The sequence below is a fragment of the Chlamydotis macqueenii genome, chromosome Z, assembly GCF_036417535.1.
Source record: "Chlamydotis macqueenii isolate bChlMac1 chromosome Z, bChlMac1.mat, whole genome shotgun sequence".
Taxonomy (NCBI): Eukaryota; Metazoa; Chordata; class Aves; order Otidiformes; family Otididae; genus Chlamydotis; species Chlamydotis macqueenii.
In genome coordinates, this window is record NC_141593.1 from 18,581,905 (window position 1) to 18,594,345 (window position 12,441).

The following is a 12,441-nucleotide window of genomic DNA, read 5'->3' on the forward strand; positions in this document are numbered from 1 at the left end:
AATATGCAAGCTACCTTTGCTGACTTGCTTCAGACAAACTTAAAAAATCGTATGTATTAGTCAGCAGCTAATAACTTTTTTCCCGCCTCCTGTTTGAGTATTTGTGGATATAGCAGACAGAGCTTCCCTTTTCTTGGTGAATTGACTCTTCCCTATTTCACAACTTGCCTTTTTCCTGTTTTCCTGCTGCTAATAAAATCTGGCCCAGCATGGCTATTAGATAAAGCTGTTTGCCCAAATAAGATAGGGAAGCCAGGACATCTGTTTCTAAACATTGAGCACAGGCAAATTAGTTTGAGCTATGATGCCATTATATGCTCTTTGTAAGAAAAACACTGTCAGAGATTTAGTGTTAAATTCACTGAGCTATTAAGAAGTACATCTTGCTTGTGTATTTCACAACAGTTGGCAAAGTAACATGTGTATCGAATGCCTTGTGTTTAAAATACTGAATCACTGATCCATAGAGAAGAAGCTGTTAATAATCTAACTGTTCAATTACTGTTTGCAAGTCTTCAAAATTAAAACACAGAAATAAAGGACAGTGTTTTGCCCTCTCTCTTACTGCAACAAGATGTTGCAATAACTGTTTCCCTGCAGTACATTGATCTTACTGTATTTAGTTTTATAGTTCATGAAGCAAGTAATCCAAAGTGAATGATGCAATTATTAATGTGCACATCACTGAGCTTATTCTTAAAAAAATGGTAGTCATCACACTGTTGAGCTTGCTCAGTACTTTAGAATTATAATTTAGCTACATTTCTTTGGAATTTCTTGACTAATGATATAGGAGCTGATGTCTATTGGGTTAAAAGTAATAATAAAAGCGTTTAAAAGATCCTTAATGCTGCCTCTTTGAGGGGACAAAGTTTAAAAGTTAAAATCTATCTGGAAAAAAAGCCTTGTGTCTTTTATGCTTGATTCATTAAAAGCTGAAACACTTAGGAGGAAAATTCTTACTCCCTAGTGAAGCAGAGGGATGGGCTGTTGAGAAATGTCAGACTCCCTGGTCCAAGCTAGCATGTTCTCCAAGACTTGTTTTTTTGGCCTGCTCCTTAGCTTTGTCACTGCTGTTCAAATAAAGCACCACCTGGCAATCACTTAAGCACATCCTTACCTTTATTCATGAAAAGATCTTGCTGTAAGAAGATCAGAGTACTCTAAACCCTGCAGCATCAAGTCCTCACTGGAATACACTCTGAATTTATTATCATATAGGAAATCTTCATCTTCCCTGGAATAAATGAGGAATTTTGCTTTAGATTTATAAATAAATAAATAAATCAAGCTCTGCAGATTCAGGCCACAAAATGAGGATGTCTTGCAGTGTGCAGGAGCGTTGTCACAGGAAAAATATTTGTTCCACAGACCCAACAGTATAAGACTATTTAATAGATATTTTAGTGAAACTTGAGTTAAAGAACAAAATTTTCTTGAGCACTTAAGAAACTGTGTTCTATAGAAGTACACATAACACTTAAATTCTGCAAAAACACGGGCATGGTTTACTGAGCAAAAGCTTTCAGACTCAGTTGGTCTTTCCCACCTGCGTGGAGGAAAGGCACAAAAGTTCTTTGTCCAGGCGAGGTAGATCAGTTTAGCTGTCAGGTGAGAGGAAGATAGTTGCTTCTGCTTTTTAGAGAACAAGCACAGATTGTGAAGCCTCCCCTGTTGTATTACATTGTTCGTTAATTCAGTCCAAGGGCCTCTAAAAGACTTTTTGTTTGTATCGGTTGGGAAGGTAATCATGGTTATATGAACAAATGAAATACTGTGTCATTCTTTTGCTGCTGGGATAGTGTTTTCTGTCTTGTGCACAAAGTGTTCGTGCAACTGAGATGGCATAACTACTACAAAAACCAGAGTAACTCTGTGGTTTTGACTTGCATGTGTGTTACTTTGGAGCTGTACTATTCTTATGAAAAGATTTTTGTCTTTGAACTGACTTTTTTTTTAACTGAGAAAAAAAAATGTAAAATTGGCCTTTTTGACACAATAGTTTTTCCCCTATTTTAAACTTTCAGGTGCATTCACCATTGGGTATCTACCTACTGCTATAATATCTTTGTGTTTCATGAATTACCACAATTCTTTTTTTTTAATCTCTAGAAAGAAACTGTGGAATTCAATGCTGGGACAAAAATATTTTTTATGTCCCTTGCATTAGTTTTGAAGTTTAGCAAGCATTTGTGCTTAACCTCTGATACAACATTCATTCTTAGGTGGATTGTGTTTCTGTTTATAAACTTGAAAGAAGTCTTTAATTGCTAGACAAGTTCTGAGTGTCTAAAATTGGTTATTAACAATGGGTTTAGATGTTGTTTGAAAGAAAATTTTGGTCTGTTTACAATATCCATCTGCTTATTACACTGCAGCACTGAACAGGAAGAGTTATTTCCTGCCTCAGAATACTTTGTTTCGTTTGTCTCTACAATGAAAGGAAAAAAAAATAATAATAATAACAGGAGTACGTACTCCTTCTGACCAGTGAAAAATTCTCATTTTTCTAAGTAGAGATTTGTGATAAAATTAACCTTAGTAGTACATTGCTGATGAAGATAGGAATTGTAATTTTAACATAATCTTATTGCAGTCAATGTTATAGGGAATAGGTTGTGGGTCACCATACAGTACATAAATTTTAGGTTTAACTGCATAACTAAATGTTTTAGACGCTGAAGACTGCATCCCTGAAAGCAGTGGTTGTAACTAAATTGTTATATAGCCTTATCTTCCACTTTAAGTCATTATTTTATTTTTGAAATAAAATTTCATTCTGAGAGTTGACTTACTCAAGCTTGCTTATTTTTAAAGACAGCTAACTTCAGGAAGATGGATGGAGATCATGTGCTGCTGCTTATGAATGTGGTTTTCTTGGTGATTTAGCAGATAGCTCAACAGAATCAGGAAATCGTCCAGACTGTTCTTATTTGGTTTTCAATGTCTGACAGTTGGGGTTTTTTGGTGTTTTTTTTTGTTGTTGTTGTTGTTGTTGCCAGCAATCACAGTCACCTACTTTGCTGTAGTACAAGCCCAGATGGATTACATTTTACAGATACAAACTTACTGCGAATTCTGCTACAGTTATAGCTGACTTGAAGCACTTCTGAGTCATCAGTCACGCAGAAAGGAACTCTCAAGGCTACTAGCCTTACTTCATGACTGTGTGTAGTTTAAACGTACTTAATGTGTATTAGCTTACAAGTTGTCTTATTTGAGGAGGAGTTTATGTATAGGAAAAAGCACTATGTATAGTTTCATGTTTGCGCATCCTATGAAGATGGAAAATTTTTGCCATTAATTTTGTAAATTGTTTTAAAATAGAGATTGCATGCTTTGAATTGCCAAGGAATGCATAAGCCATCAAAACACTTGTGAAACTTTTGGTAAATGACATGACATATAGGGTAAATTTTGTATCAGTTTCATATTTGCCAAGACCTTTATTCTTACTGGATATCTGGTGTTACATTACACACGTTTCAAAGAAAGAGCCTTCAAAACAGGTATGCAGCAAATGGCAGACTAGCAAATAAGCATTAACTCTTAAAAGGCTTGCTGCAGTCAGTTGGAAGTAATGTCTTAGTAGCTGCGTTTTAAGAAGAGGGAGAATAGGATGGCACAAAGTTCAAGAGTGCTGTGGTATTGTACTTTAACTGAAAATAATTGTATTTATGATTTTGATTTTTTTTTTCTTTGCTGTAGTCGTGACATGGAGAATAAAGAAACCCTCAGGGGGTTGCAGAAGATGGATGACCGCCCAGAAGAGCGCATGATCAGGGAGAAACTCAAAGCAACGTGCATGCCAGCTTGGAAGCATGAATGGCTGGAAAGAAGAAGCAGGAGAGGCCCTGTGGTAAGGGGCACCGATGGAAGGACAGTATCTGTAACAGCTATTATAAATAAAAATCCCTTCAATTTCTTTCTATTAGAAACCTCTTTATATTAACTGTTTGCATACTCTTAATTATGGTCCTCCTGTTCATTTTTTTATGAGGTGTTTAACAAGAAACTGTGGCTGACTTTCTGAAATGTAGACATTTATTAAGTTTTATTTTTGAGAAAAAGGCTTATAGCTGTGCTGCTGATTGTGTAGTATAAAATAATACTGTGACAACACTGCCCTCTAATGTCAACAACAGAAGTAGCTCCTGTTCCTTAGGTAGAAACTTCAGCAGAGTGCAAAACTGCACTACAGTGCTTTGTACTCCCTTGACTTTTAGGGGTTTCTTGGCTTCACTTTTCCTTAGTTTGAAAATGTTAGTTTTCTGCGTATCGTAATGGAAGGTTTTGGAAATTGTTCTAGATTAAAAAAACAAACTGCAATCAGAAGAAAACAAAGCCGAGTAACTCCTTCACACAAGTCTCAACTCTGCTAACTTCCAATGCCAGAGTATTCTATTAGCCTTTTGGGTAATGCTTTTGTATAAATGGCTCCAAAGTGGTTTTAAGAAATTCAGGCAGATCAAACCTGAAACTTACTAAGCATTGTTACAATTCTATTCAGTATTAAATTAGCACATTAGCAATTAGTTACCTGTAAATATAGTTGCATTGGTTGATGTGACATGCATTTACCAATATGACTCCCATGTACCACTTGATGGGAGTACAAATTTAAAGCTAAGATCATGTGATGAAGGAAACAAATGTTTGGAAACAGTTCTTCTAGAGCAGAAATAAAAGAACATTGGAAATACTTACAGGTGCACCGAAAAAACCCAATACCTCAAAGAGTCAAATAACACAAAATAGTTCTTACTTTAAAAAATTTTGAATGCATTGCGGTTACTACATAGTTTGAAATTTTTTCCCTGCTCAGCCCACTTCTGTTGAGGTTTCTGGGTTTTTTAATGCAACTGTTGATGCTCTGGATTCCCAATTGCTACCATTTTAAATTTTAAATGTTTTCAAGCACTAGCAGCTGGTAACTGTAACTTATGTGTAGGCACATGAATTTGCATTCTGACCTTCCAGAGAAGAAAAAACATTACAGTAATCAGGAGGAGGAAAAAGAAAAAGGCCACACTGCTTTTTATACTTTTCCTTTATTATATTCACATTTGTAATCAGATAGCAGTATATTTAAAAATCATCACAACAAAGGTTTCTGAAAAGTTCAGGTTTGCAGTATATTAAATATGGTGATTTCTTAAAGTAAAATGAACAGCACTTGGATCGAGGCTGTAAATGCAGATTTTTCTTCTCTTAGGCAGAGCTTAACTGCTAGACTGCAACCTTCTCAATGTCCTGTTCTCCCTGTAGCCTACAGAAACTGAAATGTATTTCTGGATAGTGGAATACATTCAACTGGATGAGTTAAATGCTTCCGTTTAAAATAGCATTTGACCTTGTGGATGCAGTCCAAATCATCAGGTAGAAAGGCACCGAGTCTGGATGTCTCTTCCTCTCCTTACCCTGAACAGGGAAAGCCCCTTCCATTTTTTGCCTAAATCAGAGATCTCTGGAACTTTCTAGGAGAGGTCTGCTCTGTTAATCTGAAGTGTTACTTGAAGCTTCCTTCCAGCTTTGAGTCAAGCCGCTTAAGACATGAAGAAATGTATAACTTAAACGGACTCTCTCCACTGTGGCTGCTTGTAATTTGATTCTCAGAGGCCTTACTCTGCTCATGCTGGATCTGAGGGGCAGGCAGCTGAAAGCTGTCTTGAAATATTCCATGCTTCGGTGTCAAAATTCAATATTCACACAACAAAGCACTGTATTAGGAGTGAATGTACTCGCTCTTGTGCATGTGCCTGTGTTCACGTAGTGCAGCTCTGTGCACAGTGGTTAGCTCAGGTACTAGATCTGGTATAGCTGTTTTACTTGTATGGCAGACAAAAAACACAAGTGTGGTTCTTACAGGGCGCAGCACACTTAATTTTGCTGCATTGCCTCCAGGTTTAAAGTAATTTTTACTTTGCAACAAGTGTTTTGCTGCAGAAATAGCACCCTACTATTTCTCAGCTGATACTGTGTGTAACAGGTGGATCCAACATTACAGCTCTTAATAAGCAGACAATGCTGGTAGAAAAAAAAATATTTTGGCTCCTGCTATCCAAATGGGGAAATTCCTATCCTTTGAGATATCATGAATGACAATTACGGAAGTACTGTAAGAATCAAATCAGTTGCTGGCAGGACTACTATAAGCAGCACTAATTATATAATGCTAGCAAACCCAATTTTTGATGAATTTGCTTTGCTTTAGTGTAAAATGATTGATTCATAATTCTAACGTGTTTTAATTCCTGCAAGGTGGTGAAACCTATCCCTGGGAAAGGAGATGGATCAGAAATGAGCAAACTGTCTCTAGAACCTCAAGCTGAAGGACAAAGCACTGCTTCTTCGCCTACACAGAAAGGAAGACGTAGTCCTTCTCCAAGTAGCTCCTCTTCGTCATCCTCTAGGACGGTTAAATCTGAATCACCAGGTGTTAGACGAAAAAGGGTATCTCCAGTGCCTGTAAGTTGCAAGCTGTGACGTAATTTTTAATTTGGCTGTATTCTGCAATCTTTTGCTTATAGAGGCAATTAATCCTCCCAGTGTAGGCCAAGATGTGATACAAAGGGGTCATGACTTGAGTGAGAAAAGCAGAGCATATCTCATGTTAGATTTCTTATGTGTGTTCTCTCTTCTTAGATGTGTGTTTTCTTTTGAATTCAGTCCTGCTTTCAATTTTTATTTCTAGGAAATATTAAGAAATATAGATATTCAGTCATGAAGACATTTGTGTTCTCTTAGCTTGATTTGCATTAAGAGGTGCCAGTAGTTTGTGGTGTTTTCCTGTAGTTTTGCATGTCAGTTCTCCAGGCAGGTATACTCTGTCAGGGATAGGATTGTTGACTGGATTAAGATTCCTGTAGAAAAATGTTACTGGTATGCTATTTGTGATTCTCTATTCCAGAACTGATCTTTATATACAGATTAGGAAGATTTGCATGTGTGCATTGTTAGAAGACTAAAATCTCTGTCATTACATTTAAGAATATCTGTAATAAAATGTTTTGAGCAATAGTAATTGGCTTTGTTAAAGAAGATTGAGTGTAATGTTTCGAGCAATAGTATCTAATGGGTTTGCTTGTTATAAAAATGCTTATCCACAATTAAGCTTCAGTTGACCTGTCTACAACTTCACAGTGCAATAAGAGTAAGAATAAGATCTAATTGCTTTTATTGTCCAATTGCTCTAAACAGAGTTTCCGAAATCAGCTAAAATATGTACAGTCATTCATCTGAATTAGACATGAATATCACAAGTTACAGCAGTGCAGCACAGCTCCTTTCCTCTTGACTAGAGAAATGGAAAGTTGTTGTTGTTTTTTTTTTTTTTAAATAAACCCAAACAAGCAAACCAAAACCACAACAGCCCACCAAACTACCTAATTTATACACTTTTACTTGATTGTTTTTCTTTGTTTTATATTAACCTTTCACATGAATAATCTTAGAAGTTTAGTCTGTGTTTTACTTAACTAATGAACAGTGAGTTAACTCTAACCTGCATCATAATATAAAGTTCAAAGTGAGTAAAAATTGAAGCGGAAGATTTGAAATTGGACAGAGCCATTAGTGCGACTCATAATGTTAGAAATGTGAGGAATTTAAATGAAGAAAATTTTTATAAAAGATTTAAGCCATTTAATTTTTTGTCATGGGGAAACAAAACCAAAAAAATCCCAACAACATTGTGAGCTGAAAGTTGCTTTAATTGTGCAAAAGAGAGGAAGCTATATCTTTTTTTTTTCTTTTCTGTGGAATTTCTTAAACATTTGTTGTTCATTGACCATATATTTCCTTTTGTAAACTGATTTCTTCATTTATGAAATATATTAGTATTATAACCTTATTTAATAATTTCCTATATTAAGTCTATTATTATCTTCTGGTTCAATTATATTTGTTAATTGAGTAGTAATATGGTAAAGACGACCAATGAAGACTTCAAAAGAGAAGCAATTTAAAAGACTTAATTTTCTGTCATAACATCAGACAAAATTTCAGTTACAAAATTTCAGGTTTTCCTCTGCCCTGCAGTTCTTGGCATGGAAGAAAAGTAATCCTTTTAAAGTCATACAATCTGAGCAAGTTGTAGCGGTTTCCGGTTTTGGGGACTCTCTTATTCTATGTCCTTTGGAGATTAAAAAAAAACAAAAACAAAACCAAAAACCTAACACTTAATTAAACTTACTGTTATCCTGGAAATGCTTATGATGGAACTGCTTGTGTAGTTTCAGAGTGGACGAACAACACCACCTCGACGAGCCCCATCGCCAGATGGCTTCTCTCCGTACAGCCCTGAGGAAACAAATCGTCGTGTCAACAAAGTTATGCGAGCCAGGCTGTACTTGCTGCAGCAGATAGGGCCCAACTCTTTCTTAATTGGAGGAGATAGCCCTGATAATAAATACAGAGTGTTTATTGGGCCTCAGGTAGAGAACGTTTTTGTGTTGTCTGTAGCTTTTCTTAATTTATAGTTAATCTTGGAAAACTGCTCAAAACCAAATTAGATCGTTAGATGCCAAGCCATGATAAAATTTGTAATCTGTGCTCATGTAATATAATGATCAGCTTGTATTTTGTCAAATGTGTAGGAAGTATATTAGTTTTATCAGATGTTTCGCTTTTTAAAAAAAAAAACCAAACCTCTAGTTTGGAAGTTATTGATAACTGTCCTGTTTATTTCTCATTCCTAGAAGTGGTTCCAAATTGTGTATCTTAAGTATTTTTAGCTAAAATTTGGCCACTTCATTTTCCTAGTCTCTCAGTCTGAAACACTTTGTTTCCTCTGTTCATGGGATATATATAAATGACAAGCATATGACACCATTCCTTTAATGGTGTGATAATTTCATTAATACTCAGTGAGGTCCTTTTCCTAGACTTTCATAGTACTGATGTGATGCTTGCTGCATTGGGGAGCATCTAAGTTTTTTAGTAAATAGAAGATGTGCAATTATTATATGCATAAATTCCTTCTAGTATGAAGTGTAGCAATAGCTTATGTTGATTTTTTTTTAAATTTAAAATGGGGAAAAAAGTTGTTTGAAAACTGGTGTAATCTGCTTTTCCATGCATATTCCTGAATAATATTTTGGGAATTCACATTTTCTCTAAGGCCATGTAAGAAGATATTTATGTCTACATCTGAAATATTTTGCACAAACCACTTTTTGTTTGTTTGTTCGTTTTTTTAGGAGAGGGTAGTATGTCTTCTGTGATGCACTTAAATGTGGAAAAATTACCTAATAATTATCAATTCAGTGGAGCATTAGCATATACTTTTCTTTGCAGACTTGTAGCTGTGGCCGTGGGACATTTTGTATTCATCTGCTGTTTGTTATGCTGCGGGTGTTCCAGCTTGAACCCTCAGACCCAATGCTCTGGAGAAAGACACTGAAGAACTTTGAGGTAATCGATTTCTAATAGATCTAGTGGCAGATCTAAAATACAATCCAGATAAAAGTCTTTCGGACATTATCTTAAAAATGCTGAAAACTGTTGCGTTTCAAAGCAACAAGAATGTATGTTTTTAATTATATCTCTAATTCAGTCTCAAGAGCTCTGTAAGTAGAAAAAAATAGCTGCAAATAAAAGACACAACTAAGAGAACAGTAGAGAGTTTAGGGAGTGATTTAAAATCTTGGGTTTTCTACTCATTTGTGTATCTGTCTCACTGATCAGCTGAAAGGAAAATAGAATTAGGGTGTTTAGTAATTGTGTGTATACTTAAAGCTGTTACTTATTTTTAATAAGCAAATAAGTTTATGTTGAAAGTGTTTCTTGTGATCTATTTTTTTAGTAAGACTTCTGAAATTTCTGCTACTGCTAATGCATTATTGTGAGGGCAACTAGATCTTTTTTTAGCAGTAGTTAAGCTTCAGTAATATTACTTTTAATTACAAGCTATTCAGAGCATAAATACAATTATTGCTGTCTTTTTCTGATATTAGGTTGAAAGTTTGTTCCAGAAATATCACAGTAGGCGTAGCTCAAGGATCAAAGCCCCATCTCGTAACACCATCCAGAAGTTTGTCTCACGCATGTCAAATTCTCATACATTGTCATCATCTAGTACTTCTACATCTAGTTCAGAAAACAGGTTAGTATTTTTCTAAAGAAATTAAAAGCTTTATTCTGTAGTTTTCATCTGATTTTGGAAGTTTAGAATCACCTCCATTCTCTTTGTTCAAAGCTGCTTTCATTTCAAGCCACATTGAGCCTCTGTATTTGCAAACAATCGAGTCAAGCATACATTAGTCACCGTGGTACCGAGCAGGCATATTTGCTTTATAACTTCTGTTTGAAAAATGTTACGTAGAGTTGTGAAAAGAATTTTTTTGACCCTTTATGAATTTGGGAAACAAACTTTTGAAATGTAAATGAAAGACTGAAGCATATATTAACCTTGGAAACTTATTTTTGTGCATTTGTTCAAATACAGTGCTGGTGCAAATGTTGAGAAATGAAGAAACTTTTTTTTTTTTGTCCTACTTTGAAGAAATGCTTGTGCCTTTGACAATATGCAGAAAAGTTTTTTAGTAAATGCACTGTGTTTGTGTAGGCATATATCAATATATAAGTAAGCAAATATTTTAAAAACTTAATGGAAAATGAGTGATTAAATTATTTTAAGGGAGCTATCAAACTATTATGATTTTTATAGTTTATACAATATTAAACAATGCCTTATTTATAAATTTTAAGTGATGTTTGATTCTTCGATATCCTTTTTTTCCCTTCACTTCTACTACTTGAGTGCTTTTGCATGTTCTTTTCCTTGATTTTGAAAAGATGTTAGTTAATTTTTCAAACAAGTGATTAGTGCGTGCATTAGTTAGAGGGTGAACTAGATATCCTCTTGAGAGGTCAAACCACAGAAAACAACCTAAACTGAGGCTTGTGTAAAGTGAAACCTAACTTCAGGAGTACCTTGATATGTTACATTGCAATAATAAGCACATAGATTAATATATTCAGACAGATTTATAATTCTGATGTACAGATTGTGACCTTAATTCTCTGTCATCTATTACCTATTTTTCCAAAACTGTGTTACTGTAAATAAATTGCATAAACAAAGAGCTAAATACATAATCGACTCTGGAACTACTATTCAGGCAAGCCAGTTCCTTTAATATAGATACCTTCTGTAGGAATTGTTTTTCTTTTTTCATAGAATTGGCTTCACTGGGTTGTGAAGTTTACTGCATTAGTTCTCATTTTTGATAGGATGAAGGACTATAGTTATTTGCCAGTACACTTAATGATCGTTTCCTAGCATTACTGATTCAATGAGATAAGTTGCAGTTTTGTGCAAGGCTAATCTTGCATGATATAAGTATTGGAGAACACTGAGCATCACATTTACTTAAGATAAAAGTTTAGTTGGTTTTCATAATTACTATGACTTGCAATTATCTTTTGTTTACTACTAGTTCTTCAAAAATAAGTTTTAAATTAATACGTGTGTTTCTGTAAATGCAGTGGAAGTGAATTTTTCGCTGTAAGCTTATTTTTGTGGATTTTTAAAGGGGAAAAAATAGTGTCAGCCATTTGCAGGGAAACAGAAGTGAATATATGTGTATAGAAACAATGTATATACAAACTGTAATTTTAAAATATACTGTTAGTGAAGAAATACAGGGTTCCTGCAAGCTTCTAGGCACACATGACTGTAACTTCAGTTTTTGCTATGAATAGTAAGAGTTTTGAACATTTGAACAGTATTAGAGAAGATTGGAATCTGGTTTTGACTACATGATGTTTAGAATATTTTTTTCTGGTGAAGTCTCTGGTTATATCCATGTAAAAGTTAAGATGGAGGTAAATAAAATGGAAGCAACATGTAAAACAGGGAAGATGTTTTTTCTAAAAATGTATTTGTGACGTAGGTATGTTAGTGTTCACATTAATCTATTTTCTCTGTTTCTGTTAGTCACAGAAAATTCTTAAATGGCTGTTATCTTCCATTAGTATTTTTTTTTTTTTTGTTTTATCTATGTTCATCAAATAGTATTTACAGCTTTCTGTAATGGGCTAAAGTCTACCTTGTAACTCAATACTCTGAAAGGAGTGTGATGGAAAAAATAATGTGGGTAGCTTTCAAAATATATTAAAAAATTTGTTTTTGAAAACCAAATGATAAGTGAAGTAAAGGTTGATTTCTTTAAAGAAACCTTAGGGGAAAAAATGTAAGTGCCCAAGGCTGGGCCTTTCAATCTCTAATTGGTATCTGACCTAGTTTGAAACTATGTTGTGCATTTTGTGACTTTCCCTTTCATTTCAACAAAGTGTTGTCTGTACTCAGTGCCTCTAAAAATTTGTTTGCTTACTTATTCAGACCAAGGTTTAGGAGAATGATTGTGAATAGCCTATAGTTATTCACAAGTGACTGTTCCAAACCGGAAGTTTGGAAGTTAAAGCCTGAATTCTAAT

General features: G+C 34.7%; 1 protein-coding gene across 2 annotated transcripts in view; it reads left to right on the top strand.

Annotated features, from left to right (window-relative positions):
* The window catches only part of MAP3K1 (mitogen-activated protein kinase kinase kinase 1), a 61,333-nt gene that overhangs the window by 32,713 nt on the left and 16,179 nt on the right, over positions 1-12,441 (top strand). For both annotated transcript variants that reach the window (XM_086770651.1, XM_086770650.1), the window contains exons 2-6: positions 3,709-3,859; positions 6,262-6,468; positions 8,235-8,435; positions 9,298-9,414; positions 9,957-10,105. In XM_086770651.1, coding sequence (XP_086626777.1) covers positions 3,716-3,859; positions 6,262-6,468; positions 8,235-8,435; positions 9,298-9,414; positions 9,957-10,105 — 818 coding nt within the window. In that variant the 5' untranslated portion in view covers positions 3,709-3,715. The remainder of the gene's footprint in view (positions 1-3,708; positions 3,860-6,261; positions 6,469-8,234; positions 8,436-9,297; positions 9,415-9,956; positions 10,106-12,441) is intronic.